This window comes from Phyllostomus discolor, chromosome 5 (genome assembly GCF_004126475.2).
Source record: "Phyllostomus discolor isolate MPI-MPIP mPhyDis1 chromosome 5, mPhyDis1.pri.v3, whole genome shotgun sequence".
Classification (NCBI taxonomy): domain Eukaryota; kingdom Metazoa; phylum Chordata; class Mammalia; order Chiroptera; family Phyllostomidae; genus Phyllostomus; species Phyllostomus discolor.
This window is the reverse complement of record NC_040907.2, coordinates 144,179,024-144,192,998: the sequence shown is the minus strand read 5'-3', so window position 1 is coordinate 144,192,998 and position 13,975 is coordinate 144,179,024. Positions and strand designations below refer to the sequence as shown.

The window sequence follows — 13,975 nt, the reverse complement described above, 5'->3', positions numbered from 1 at the left end:
GCTGGATCCTTGTGCCTCGTTTTTATGGAGAACTGAAATTGCTGTGTCATAGGAATGTGTTCAATTTAATTTCATCTTTGGAGATTGTGATTTAGCAGCTTTGTAAACATACAGATTCTGCCCCCAACTCCCTCAGCCTTGGAGATGGTGTTTTATTACACTGGTGTGGGGTCCAGGGTCTGAGGTTTTACCAAGCACCCTACCTGATTTCAAGGTAGGCCAAACAGACTGGTATTTAGGAATTACTCTTCCAGAAACTAGTGTTTTCTTATATCCTGGGCGTGTGACAAAGTGAAAGAAAACCTTGTTCTTCAAGGTTATGTTCACAAAACCTTGGAATTTGCTGTTCCTGGACATATATGTTGCTTCCATGAAGGCTGAGAGTATTGCAGCTTTTAGAATGCAAAGGTATATATTATAAGACATCAGAATTGGGATGAGCAGGCCTGTAAATGCAAGTTGAATTTTTCTGTATTACCATCCTGCTTTGCCTTAATGATCAGTGGAGTTTACCACAGTAGTGTTCGGGTAACAGACCTGCATACAAGACAACTTAACATTTGTCAATCAAAATGAATGCTTAGCTTACTGTGGTTAAGTCAGTGATCTTACTAACTTGTTTGTAGTAGACCTCAAAAATATGTACATTTATCACATATATCACATGTGACTATTCTGCAGACTCAAAAGCAGGGGTTTTATCACATGTATCACATATGACTTATGTAGCACCTCAAAAAATATGTACATTTATCACATGTGACTATTATGTAGACTCAAAACCAGGAGTTTTGGAAACTGATGGCTTTTCATGGCCTGTGATTTTTCTCTCCTGTGGTACTTGGTTCCTCATTCTCCCCAGCTAATCTTAGTGTTTTTAATCTAGAGCAAAGGAGCCTTCAAGGAGGCCTGGTGTCTGTCTTTAGAGAGCCATTGGGTGCCTGGTCGAGGACTTATCACAGGTGGCAGTAGACCAGATTTGCCCGAAGAGTGTTGAATGCGGCTCATGCAATGTTTTAGTTAAATTAGTTGCACCTTTTTTGCAGAGCAGGATATTTAACGTGAAATCTTGATAATGGATTTTTCGGGTTGGGGATGAAGCTGTGTGCCACAGAGCAGTTGCTGGAGGCTGAGCATAAGCTTTCCTGTCCACCCGTTCTCACTGTTCCCTAATCTCACTCTGGACAGGATGGCGTTTTTTCACATGCTGTTGGACATTTTATCATCTGCATGTACACACCCGCCCATCTTAGTTTCTTAGGACTGTGAAGAGGAATCCTCCATGACTCTCCCCTAGCTCCTGGTGGTTTGCTTGGTGTTCGTTGGCTTACAGAAACATCACCCCAATTTCTGCCTTTTATCTTCACTTGGCGTTTTCCCTGTGTCTTTTCAGACCTCCCTCTGTGTCTGTCCCTGTGTCCACTGTGTCCAAATTTCCCCTTCCTGTCAGATCACTAGTCCTACTGCTTAGAACACACTCTCAACAACTGCATTTTAGCTTGATTACATCTGTGAAGAACTTGTCTCCAAATAACACCACATGCTGAGATGCTGGGGATTAGGACTTCGATGTATCTTTTCAGTGGTGGTGGGTGGATCACAGTTCAGTTCATAAAACTGCCTCTGTTGGCATTTGAATTTTTCACTCCTGCTTGTCCATCCAGAGGGTAGGCATCAGCAAAAAAGTGTAAGCAATAAGGGGACAAATGTGGGTTCAATGTAAGAAAGACATTTTTCTTATTTCCTGCTAGAGAAGTACTTTGAGATCTGCCTTGAGGCCACAGTGATCATCCCGGAAATACTTGAGCACAGGTTCCGTGGCTATTGGTTAGCACGATGTAGACAAGCAGCTGGCAAACTTTTTCTATAAAGATCCCGGTAGTCACTACTTTCAGCTTCGTGGGGCATATGGTGTCTGCAACTACTCATCTCTGCCCCTATAGTGCAAAAACAGGCAGAGACAATGTGCAAAGAAAGGAGGTGACTGTGCTCCAATAAACTTTATTTGCGAAGGCAGGACGTGCTGGCAGAGGGGGAATGGGGAGTTACTGCTTCACGGGCACAGGGTTTCAGGTGAAGATGTTGAGAAAGTTCTGGAGATGGAATGTGGCACTGGTCGTACCACATGGCTGTACTTAATGCCACTGAGCGGAACATGTGAAAATGGTAGCTTTTTGCCACAATAAAAAAAGTGTTAAAGAAAACAGCAGGCAGTGGGCAGGATTCGGCACACTGGCCAGTAGATCAGATGAGATGTGTGTGCCCTGGGCAGGCACGCTGCTGGCCAAGCACTGTTCCTACTCTCCCTCAGGGTCCCTGCCCGCCCACTGGAGTTTAGCGAAACGCTGTGGGGTCGGCCCTGGGATGAGCGGCCACTAAGGCCCTTTCCTACTGTAAACGTTGGTGTGAATTACTTGCCTTTCTGCCTCCTTTTCTTCATTTGAAAGATTAAACACACACCTGTAACAACTGCTGTTGTCTTACTAAGCAGATTGCACAAGTACTCCAGTTCGAACATCCACTGGTTTTCGTTTCTGTCCTGAGGCCATCTGTGGAGATGCTTGGCACAGGTGTACGTGCCTTTGCTTCGGGGGTGGGTCATGTGGGTCTGCCCGTGGATCAGGATGTAATGCTGAGGTATTCTTGGGTTTCTTCTTACTTGGCAGGATTTAATTGGAGACAAAGAATTTCTTCCCCAGAGTACATTGCTGAAGTGGCTGAGTGTTCATGTTTGTGATCGCGTTGTCCTTAAGGAGCTTTGTGCAAATGTCATTTTTCTTCTGTGTGGGTTCAATGAGAGAAACTTAAATATGGTAAGTATGTTCATAACAAGACTTGCTTTAAACTTCCAGTGATTTTATTTCATCTGGTAATACGGTCGTTTGTGTGGGAGGATGCTGGAGAGGAAGGAGTGCCCTCGTTACAGCTCTGACGGGTCCTTCACTCAAGAGGCACGAGAATGGACTTCAGCGAGGGCCTGGAGCACCATCTGCTGCTGTCCTCAGGCCAGTCATGGTCACTTCCGAGTGCCCCTGCGTGGTCGCTGTTGAATGGGGAGGTCCCCATCACTTAGGTCTTGATATTTATAATTGTTTAATTTTGGAATTGTTATTCATTTATTTATTTTAGAAGCTGTCAACCCTTGGCCAACAATGCCCTGGTGTTTCTGAATATGCTTGTAGTGCATAATGTTGCCTCTTGAAAACAGGTTTTGATATTCTGGAAGGTTCTAGGCAGTTTTTTAAAGTGATGATAATTTTTCTTGTTTTTCATGGTAAAAGTAAGGTATACTTGTTGCATAAAATTTTGGAAATTCAGAAAAGCATGATAAAGAAAATAAAAATGGGCAGTAATCTCAGCCCATATAGTCCCCGGTTACCGTGTTGCTCCATGTATGGGTTTGTTCCCACTTAAAAAAAAGTATGTTATTTATTTATTTTTAGAGAGAGGGGAAGGGAGGGAGAAAGAGAGGGAGAGAAACATCAATGTGTGGTTTGTAAACTCTAACGCTCCCCCTACTGGGGACCTCGCCTGCAACCCCGGGCATGTGCCCTTTGCTTTGCAGTCTGTCACTCAGTCCACTGAGCCACACCAGCCAGGGTGTTTGTTTCTATTGTTATAGGACATACTTATAGTCAAATAATTGTTTCTTGCTCTTAATCTCATATATTTGAGATTGTGGCTCTGTGGTTTTCAATGCTTTGAAGTATGAAATTAGTTTATTATCAATGCCTTCTTAACACTATTTTGTTGATTCTTTATTGCAACACGTTTCTTTCCCAGTCTAGAGTGGCGTTGTACATGGCACACTCTCCTGCCGGGACTTCTGTGCAGACCGTGTTACATTGGGGCCAGGTAGGCATCCCGGCCGTGCATTTGGGATTTGTGTCAAACCAGCATTACAATGATCTCTGCATCCATGAAACACCTTTCTGCAAGCCTTTCCCGAACAGCAAGACAGTCTGCTTACAAAGCTGAGCTGGTGTCCTCCCCTGATTGGTGGATCTCTGGTTTGTGTGTGTGTTGCTTTTGTTTTCCTCCCTGGCACAACTGTACTGTTTGTGTGAGTTTGCCAAACAGCTGTTGGAGTTGACTTCACTTTTTCTTTCCCCTTCTCTCCCCTCTGTCAGTTTTGCATTAAGTCCCTTATTTATCTATATATTTTTTAAATTTTTAAAGAGAGAGAGGAAAGGGTGGGGTGGCACACATGAGAGAAACATTGATTTGTTGTTCCACTTATTTATGCCTTCATTGGTTGATTCTTGTATGTACCATGACTTGGGATTGAACCCACAACCTTGCCATATGGGGACAATAGTCTAACCAACTGAGCTTCCTGGCTAGGGCGCCAGATTTATTTTATTTCTGTATTGCTCCATAAGACAAGATTTTAGAGCCACTTTGGAAACAGAAGCTGCTATTTCAGCATTAACGCGTGAACATAATATGCTGAAACATCAATGGGTAAACCACTCATGGAGGTAAATGGGAGCAACTAACTTTTAAAGTAGAGTTTGATCGTTTTATCACATATCACAAAAGTAATGCATATTCATTCTAGAAAATTAGAAATTACACATAGGCAACAAATAATAAAATTCACTGAAGATTAAAAAAATAGAATTATCCTATAATTGTACACAGAGAGGGAAAACATGTACCCGGGGATTTGAAATGTCTCTGTGTTCTGCCCTGCACCTCCTGCTGCGTGTCATTTCAGGAGGCAGTGGTTACAGGTACAGATAGAAATAACAGTTGTGCAGAAGAAATATATTAATTTACCTTCTCTTGCTCTTTTGTAACTTGCCTTTTTTAAAAATCTAACAATATGTAAGGACCTTATATTTTACCTCAGAAGCTATTTTTGTACAATTCCCCTCCCCTAAATTTTTACATAGAAATTACTTACCTTTTGAGTTTCAAACCAAGATGCAGTGGGTGTCTTGGGTAGTAATTTCCAAACATTGGGCATTGACTGCCTGCATCAGAGTTGTCAGAATTACTTGAAAAGTATACCTTTAAGAAAATATTGTTTAAGAACAGTAAGGGGGTTCTTGCCGTGCCTCCTCTCCCAGCCCCTGCTGGCCCCAGAGAAAGCAAGAGAGGAGGCAGAACAGACTGAGAAGAAAAGAGGTTTACTGAAAATGGGCTGAGAGGAAAAGGTGGAGGGAGGGAGCCTGGTGCATCAAGGGTGCCCGCACTGGTAGACAGTGTGGCTCTGGAACGGCCTCCAGGGTCTGGCTCTTACAGCACAGGGTTTCTTCTTTTTTCCTTCTTCATGCAGGTGAGCAGAGTGTATCTCTTGTCCTCCAGGTTCCCCCTGGGCTGGCAGCATCGAGTACTCAAGTGAAACCTTAATCTTATCTAGGAGAGGCTCTAGAAGTAATTGGCCCTTGGCCGGGCGGCTCATTTGATTGGGGCATCATCCCATGCACCAAAGGGTTGCGAGTTCGATTTCTGGTCAGGGCACATACCTGGGTTGTGGGGCTGATCACCAGTAGGGGCATGTGCAGGGGTTCGGTGACCAATCAATGTTTCTCTCACTCTCTCCCTACCCCTAAAATCAATAACCATATCCTAGGGGGAGGATTAAAAAAGAAAAGAAACTGAAGGACATTCCCACCCATCTGAGAGAGGCTTAGTCTGTCTTAGGGGAAGCTGAATTGGTGGCAGAGCTGTTGGATTAGCAACAATCCGAGTCTTTAAAAACGAAGGCTCTTGTGTCCCATCCCTAGAGGTTCTAATTCATTTAGACTGCAGAATCTCTATTTTTATCTTTTTCAAAATCAGCTTTCTGGACATGTAAGTGGCAGAGCATACAATATTTAAAGTGTTCAATTTAGCGTGCTTTGACATGGCATATGCCCATGAAACAATCACCACGATCAAAAGAGTGAACCTATCACCCCAAAGGTTTTCTCCTGCCCCCTTTGTACACCCCCCTCTTCACCCTTTTCACCTCTGTCCCCAAACCACCAGCCATCTGCTCTTTCATTATAGGTTAGTTTGCATTTTCTACAGTTTTGTATGACCACAGTAATACAGTATCTACTTGCTTTGTGTGACTTCTCCCACTCAGCATAACTGTTCTGAGATTGGTACCTGTTGTCAGGTGTGTCAGCAGTTCACTCCTTTGCTGCTGAGTGGCTTAGTGACCTGCGACAGGTGGGAGTGCTGTAGGTCACCTGTCCCTGGGCTGGTCCCTGAGGAACCAGGCAGGACTGTGCCTGAGGCTTTTGGCCCCTCCTGGTGGCAGTAAGGCCCCGTGTTAAATGTCAGTGATGCAGTGCCAGTTTCCTGTGGCTTAGATGAGGGGCTCCGGGAACACAGGTAGTGATATGCTGAAGAGCACCCCTTAGCTCTTAAGGAATGTCCTGAAACCTTGAAAAGTTCTCAGATTCATGATCCTTGATTCAGGCCTCCTGCTTTTCTCCTCAGCTCCATTTCTGTTTATGGGCACTTGATTTCTTTGTGTGCCCTATCACCACAGTGCCCCTACCTTTTAGAATACTTTTTACCCTCTTACCTAGTGGACATTGTTTTTCAAGGTCCAGTTTCTGTTGCCTCAGGAATTAGTGCACTTTTGTAGGGAGGATGACTGGCCAGGAGGAAGGCAGATGCTGAGTGACCACTGCAGCCCATGAGTGCTGTGCCACATGCCTCAGCAACACGCAAATGACCACCAGACCCCACCTGTCAGGGCACTTTGGGAATGTGGCAGCCAAGACTGCTAGACCACGCTGTTGCATGTACAGAAGTGCTCCTTCACCCTGCTGTGTGGCAGGCCTCCTCCACTGTGCTGGGTGTGCACAAGAGCTCTTGGGCCGGCTGCAACCCAGGCTTCTGTTTGTGGCCCAGACCCTTTAATCTAGCAGCTGGTCGAGGTCAGGGGCCCCAGGCTGAGGTTCAGAGCACTGCTCTGGGGCCCCATTGTGGTTTTAGGTTCTAACCCCATTGGAATGTGCCTCAGGAACGTTTCCGAAGTCCAGATTCACTGCGGGAGGCAGTCTTGCCCTTTGCCCTCTTTCCCCTGTGCCATCTCTTTGTTGAGAAAAGTTGTTTCGTGCAGCTGTCTCAGAGGGCCTTCTCCTTGATTCTCTCTCCTCTGGGCTGGTGGCCAGGGGCTGCCCCTCTGCCTGTCAACAACTCACTGGTTGAGGCTCCCGTGGTGCCAGCTGGGAGAGGCTGCTGCTGAAGGTGCCTTCTGGGTGCTGGCAGGCTAAGGGCTGCAGTTCAGCTGTGACGTTTGGGGGTTCCTGTGGTAGTTTGGAGGTGCTTTTCCAGGCCATTTTATTCATAATACATTCATAAATTTACTGTTTGTTTAAGTAACTACAATTCTGTTTTTTTAAATCGTTCCAAAACCTAGTGTTGTTGTTTTTTAAGATTTTCTTTATTTATTTTTAGAGAGAGGGGAAGGGAGGGAGAAAAAGAGGGAGAGTAACATCAATGTGTGGTTGCCTCTCACATGCCCCTCACTGGGGACCTGGCCCCCAACCCAGGCACGTGCCCTGACTGGGAATTGAACCAGCGAGATTTTGGTTAGCAGGCCCACACTCAATCCACTGAGCCACACTACCCAGGGCCAAAACCTCGTTTTTACTTTTTACTTGTTATTCTGTACATGTTTTTTTTTTTGGTTCCCTACTCTTTTTAAATTAAAAACTTATTTCAATTACACTATACACTCAGTTTTATTTTGTATTAGTTTCAGATGTATACCATAATGTTTAGACAGTCCAAAACCTAGTGCTCTACTGGGCTTTTAAATGTAGTTTATAAACCTTACTCCATTTCTAAACCTGGCAAGTTTCAGAGCCCCGCCCCCCAGAGCCACGCCTCCTTTAGTCCTCTAACCCCCACAGAGTCCAGAGCCCCAGTGCTCACTGGTGTTGGAAGAAGGCTGGTCCCAACCTGTCTCTACAGGGTTGTTCAGAAATACTTAGGATGCTGTAGAAATTCCAGGTTCTTGGGCCAGCCCACGAACTGTTCAAATTCCTGGAGGTATGTTCCTGCAATCTGCATTTTAAGTAGTTCCTGATACAATTCTGATATTCTGTTGTTTGAAACCTACTAGTAACCTAAAAAAATGTGTATCAGGTAGGCTCTTCAAAACATTATAAAACAACGTTTAGCATAATTTTCATTATACATGTAATATGTTCATTATGAAGTTTAAAAGTATATGTGAGTACAGAGAAGAAAATAAACCACCCATGTTTCCACCCCCAGGGATAACTACTGTTCATGTGTTGGTATTGTAGAGGAGGCTAAAATTTCCCTTTCCCCTCTTAAGCTTTCTGTCTGGGACCGACGTAAGACATTAACAGGAGAAAGACACATGGATCTTATTTACGTGTACATAAGAGCTCTCACAAGAAAAATGAAGACTCAAAGAAGTGCCTAGGCCTAAGTGCTTATGTACTAGGTTGAACAAAGAGTAACAACTGTAAAAAATTACTAAAATTAATATGAGACACTAAAGGAGATAAGAGTTAGTTTAACCAGGTCTTTTTGTACAGTTTCTCTAGGTCTCCCCCTGTCTCTGGTGACAAGAACTGTTCTTGCTTCTGGTCCAGGGATGGATGGCTTTTTTCACTTGGGAATTTTATATCTTTCTTTTAGAAAGACAAAGGAAGGCCAGAGTACCTTCCTTGAATCTGCCATTTTGTAAATGCCTTTAAGTCAGTAATTAAAACGGCCAAAGAAACATATTTTTGGTGGCATGTTCTGAACTCTCAGTGGCAGCTTACATTTTTGGTGTGTTTTTATTACAAAAGTACGATCCTACATTTAGTAACTTAAAAAAAATGTAATTAAATAGCATTATATTTGCTAAGTTGCTGAATCAGAGATGCCAAAACACAGCCTGTGAATAGTTGGTCTTTCTCAAGATGCAGTCCAGACATCAGAGGCACAGGTGTGCGATGGAGGGGGTGTGGCGGTGCTCCCGGGGGTCACGTGGGGTCCCGGTTCCCTCCGCACTGCAGCTCTGCCATTACTGGCTGTGGTCCTCTTCTGTCTGAGGGAAGCCGGGTGGTCTCCGTGTGTGTTCCCGCCGCAGGAAGGAAGCCCGCAAGGGATGTGGTGCCTGCCCTGGTGGCCATGTGCTGAGTGAAAGCTTCGGGGATTAAGGAAGAGGGCAAGAATGGGCCATTAGCGGTCTCTGCTATAATCAAAAATACCCGTTCAGGTCAATGATTTTAAATATTTGTAACTGAGGACAGTTTTCCTTTGCTTGAATTATTATTATTAATGGTATAATTATTACCATTACTATTATTTTTGCTATGATTAGCCTTTTTTTTGCAATAGTAAACAGCCTGGGAAGAATATTCTTGAATTAAAGATCTCTCCTTATACATTAGATTATTTTTTTAGGGTCTAGTTGTAGAAGTAGACTTAGAGGCCAGCGGGTAGGCATATCTTTAAGACAATATGTACTGTACTTTAGAAGAGTTGAACCTATTGACATTTTTATTACCATTCAAGGTGTAAAAATAATTTCCCTTGAAAATGTCACCTAAAAACCCATCTATCCTAAAGCTTAATGTTATGAGTATTTCCTTCTGATCTTTGGCCACATATACTTGTCATGTAAGTGTAACCAAGGTGCTTGTTCATTTTCATTTTCTTTTCCCCACTCAATATTATTTATAAACATTATCCATATTTCTCCTTCTATATTATTATATTTATATTTATGAAAGTGGCATACTGTTGCAACATAGTGAGGTAACACGATGCATTTAACCGAACATCTACTGTGGGACTTTAACTTATTTCCCTGTTTTTGTGGCTGTAAATATTCCTCTTCACTTTTTCCTCCTTCTGAGACTCCCTTTCAAGTGGCGATAACTGTGAGCACAAAAGTCAAGTTTAGAGGTTCAGCCTGAGCCCTAGGCAGGTTTTCCCAGTGTCTTCCTTGCTCACACCGGGTGCTTTAACCAGTGCTGAAAGACACTGTGAGGAAGTTTCAGGTGGTAAACGGTCTATGGTGGCAGAGCAGCTTGCATGGCTGTTTTCTCAGACAGCTAGAGCTGCAGCGCAGACGCACTGACAGACGCTGCAGATGCGCGAGCTCATCGGACCTGCCAGACCTGCCAGACGCAATTAAAAATTCGTCATTTGCGATGGCAAAAGCAGATGTTAGCGTTTCTCCTGCAGAAATCTCTGTAGTTTCTAATCTCACGCTGTTTCCTGTTACATCAAGTAGTAGAGTTTTATGCGATTGATAAGAATTGAAACCTCACACAAATCAAGAGCAGTCTAGACAAAGAATGTCTAGGTTCTTCCTCTTGACCATACGCCATCCTCTGGCCAAAGTTTGAACAGTTTTCAATTCACTTGGCTTACCAATTTTGGATTGAATTCTTGACAGTTTTAATTTGCGGGTATAGAGGAAGTATGAATGTACATTACTTAAAATTTAAAAAAATAAGTGACCTTTGCTAATACTTTTATATCACACTATATATGCATAAGTTTAAATTTTATGTATAATATTATTTCATGACTGCTGTTCCCAACTAGTCAGAATTCTGCTGGTGTGCTGTACAATTTGGTGGTTATGCTGATACTGGTACTCAAGAAAAAGTGCCAAATCAATAAAATCATTAAAATATAGAATAATGTAAGTAGTCAAGTAGAGTGCATACATAGAAAATATAGAGATTATATATAAGCATATATAACTGTGTTAATCCACATATAGATATACAATGTTTATATTAAGCCATATAAATATGTGATATATAATCAATATTTATATCCAAATATAAATATGTTTTTAATCCATAGAAATACCTATTAGTCCACATAAATATATATTAACCATTATATTATGTATGAAACACATCTTTCCCAAATAAGATAGTTAACTCTTTCAAAAGTTTGAAGTCTCACATTTCAGTAAAAGGTGTCAGCATATAGTTTATCCAATGGGTGTAACCATCGATCTAGTACAGGGTGAGGAAAGAGTAGGTTTACAGTTGTTCATAAAGAAAACAACGCAGTAATTAATAAGTAATAACACAAGAAGAGAATTCTGTGTTTTGCTCACTCACAACTGCACCTGCTTTCACCCCATCCTGTATCATTCACAGCATCTGTATAGCTGCTTTATTGGGTCATGCAGTAGCTGCTTTCCTCTCCTACAGTGAGAAATTGCGTCATTTAGTAAAGGAGAGCAAAATGATGTCATTTACTTTAAATTACAGTTTGGAAATGAAGAGTAAGTCTGAGTATTGGTGTAGAATTGGTTCTGAGGATGTGGCTGATTCTAGCAACCTGTGACGTTCTCAAACATCTGTGCCAGATAACTTTTTTCCAAATTATCTTCTCTTTAGATTATAAAATCACAAAAGTTTCAAGCCTTTGACTGGGGAAGCAGGGCCAGGAACTACTTTCATTACAACCAGGTAAGTCTTGAAAGTCTTTAGAGATCATGGGCCCTGGAGACGCATCAAGGAAGTCGTTGTCGGGACGCTGCCAGGGCTTGGGTGCATGGAAAGGCTTGGGAGAGCTGGGCAGATAGCATTCAGTTCCAGAACAACCTGAACTTGGTGGTCGGTGTTGTGGTCCAGGCCTTCCCTCTTTGTTCTGTCCTTGGCCCTGTGGACCAGCTGTCACCATCACTGTTCCATGTGACTCACAGTGATTAGGAACACAGACTTTAGAATCAGACAAAACTAGGTCTGTCATCTGTCGCTGGAGGGCCTTGGCCAGATTACATTGCCTAAGCCTTTTCTTCCATATACCAAGAAATTTACCCTTTTTGAGTGCTAAGTATTCTAAAGTGTAAGGCACTTTGCCATATTTTATTTAATTTTTATAACTTCCCTGTGATGATGATGATGATCAAACATGAAGAAACTGAGGCTTAGAGACCTTCTGTGCCTTGCGTCACACCCCAGAGGGAGGGAAAGGAGGAGGATATGGATCCATAGCCCCTTCCCAACTGCTTGGTTCTGTGGATTTACACTGACCACCTGGGAGTACAGCTTCCTTCCGGGGAGTTTAAACACTTGTTACCAAGCCCACCACATTACTATAGTAACTGTTCTTTCATTGTGGGTTAGGTGTCTTTTTGTTCTGGTAAAGTGATGTGAAAAGCAAACTGAGAACGGTTTTCAAAATGTAGCCTTTTATTCTCAATGAACTAATCAGTGTTTAATGGAGACTGTCGATTGTGTTTTTGTAAGTTAAAACAACCATCATGAAGGTGCTCTGTGGGTTTTTCTTACAGACTTCCCCTCCCGCTTACAACGTGAGAGACATGTCTGTGCCGACTGCCGTGTGGAGCGGGGACCATGACTGGCTCGCAGACGTCAGTGACGTCAATGTCTTACTGACCCAGATCCCCAACTTGGTGTACCACAAGTGTATTGAAGGGTGGGAACATCTGGACTTTATCTGGGGCCTGGATGCCCCTTGGCGGCTCTATAAGGAGGTGGTGAACCTCATGAGGAAGTATCAGTGAAGGCCAGGTGGACACATTCACCATCATCAAGTCAGTGATCGAAGCATGTCCAAAATGTCTTGGCTCAATTTTTCTAAAGTCCTTATTTTTCTTTCCCAGCCCTTTTATAGGTTTATATCCAAGAAAATGATGATGTTGAAGATAACCTAAGTCTCTCCAGTTAGGGTTAGAAATGCACTCGCTTTTTTGTTGTTGTTTAATCATGACCATTATGCAGCTTGTGTTTCAACCACAGGGTAGTTTCTTTAAGTCTTCTAAAATATCACTGACATGTGAAAGGTCATAAGCATTCTGCTTGTCCACACAGGTTCAAATGCACCGTATTTCTTTTTTGTACCCACACACTGACCCCTGTGTTGAAACTCTTAGACTGAGCCATTCATTGGTAAATAACCTGAGACCGCCTTGAGGGAACCTTGGTGCATAGCCCCGAGAGGCTGTCCAGTGGAACAGCCCTGTGTTTGGGGATCTAAAGGACACTCTGTCATGTCCTCATGAAGTAGGTGCCGAGTCAAATCCAGTGACACTCCAGCCATGTCAGTTATAAAGATTCTATAATGAGTTTTATCAAGTCTCATCTGTGATAGCTGTTATTTACCAAGAGTTTACATTGCTCAGATGAAGCAAATTAGTTTGCTGCAGTCCTCAAAATCAAATTCCACTCATTAAACAACAACAGCTGATGTTCAATACTTGAAGACTGATACACACAACCATGTGTGTTCATGAACCTTGAATTGTGAGTCAGGTCCTAAGTCCACTGCTTTGAGAAGAAAAGTGCTGTGGAGAGATGATGCCACTGTTTTTCCTGAAGTCAATGTACTGTCTTCACCAGCTGGTGTAGCTCGGGTGGCCGTGTGTGAGGCGGAAGCCCCGAGGCTGCCCCTGAGGAGTGTCCTAATGCATTTTCACTAGAAAGAAATGTGAACGTGGTAATACTAAAGCTCAGGAATCACTTTGTGTTTTAGTTTTGTATGTGCACATATTTTCACTACCCCTGATTTGCACCCCTGTCTCTGGAAGCCCATGTTCATGGGCTTTTCCCAGAGCCTTACAGTACCGTCAGATGGACGGAATAACAGCTGATATGCTTTTCTGATATGGTTAGGCTGCAATAATAAACAGTAATTGGTATTGGCTAATATGTGGAAACAGCATAATAGCTACTTTGTAAGCTATTATGCAGCTTTGTAAGCATATATACAGCCTTATTTGAACTTTGAATAAAACTCCATGAGGCTCATAGGCTTGAATGGTTGTGTGTTAGTGTGTTCTTTGTTTAGCAGCCATTTTCTATTTCCCTTTCTCTTTTGGTGAGACTTATGCTTTTCTTTCTCATCTTTTCTCCCTCTTCCTGACTCCTGGTGAACCTCACTGATACCACCTGTGAATGTCTGATCCTCTCCAGTGGGGAGCCTCTGCTCCCTATGGATTCAGGGACTGAATCCAGGATCAAGGACCATGGATTCAAGGACTGTCCATCCAACTGTCTCC

General features: G+C 43.0%; 1 protein-coding gene across 1 annotated transcript in view; it reads left to right on the top strand.

Annotated features, from left to right (window-relative positions):
• The window catches only part of LOC114497346 (lysosomal acid lipase/cholesteryl ester hydrolase-like), a 30,731-nt gene extending 17,588 nt beyond the window's left edge, over positions 1-13,143 (top strand). The window contains exons 7-10 of the mRNA XM_028513057.2: positions 2,667-2,813; positions 3,784-3,855; positions 11,349-11,420; positions 12,248-13,143. Of these exons, the coding sequence (XP_028368858.1) occupies positions 2,667-2,813; positions 3,784-3,855; positions 11,349-11,420; positions 12,248-12,481 (525 nt within the window). The 3' untranslated portion in view covers positions 12,482-13,143. The remainder of the gene's footprint in view (positions 1-2,666; positions 2,814-3,783; positions 3,856-11,348; positions 11,421-12,247) is intronic.
• The last annotated feature ends 832 nt before the right edge of the window (positions 13,144-13,975 follow it).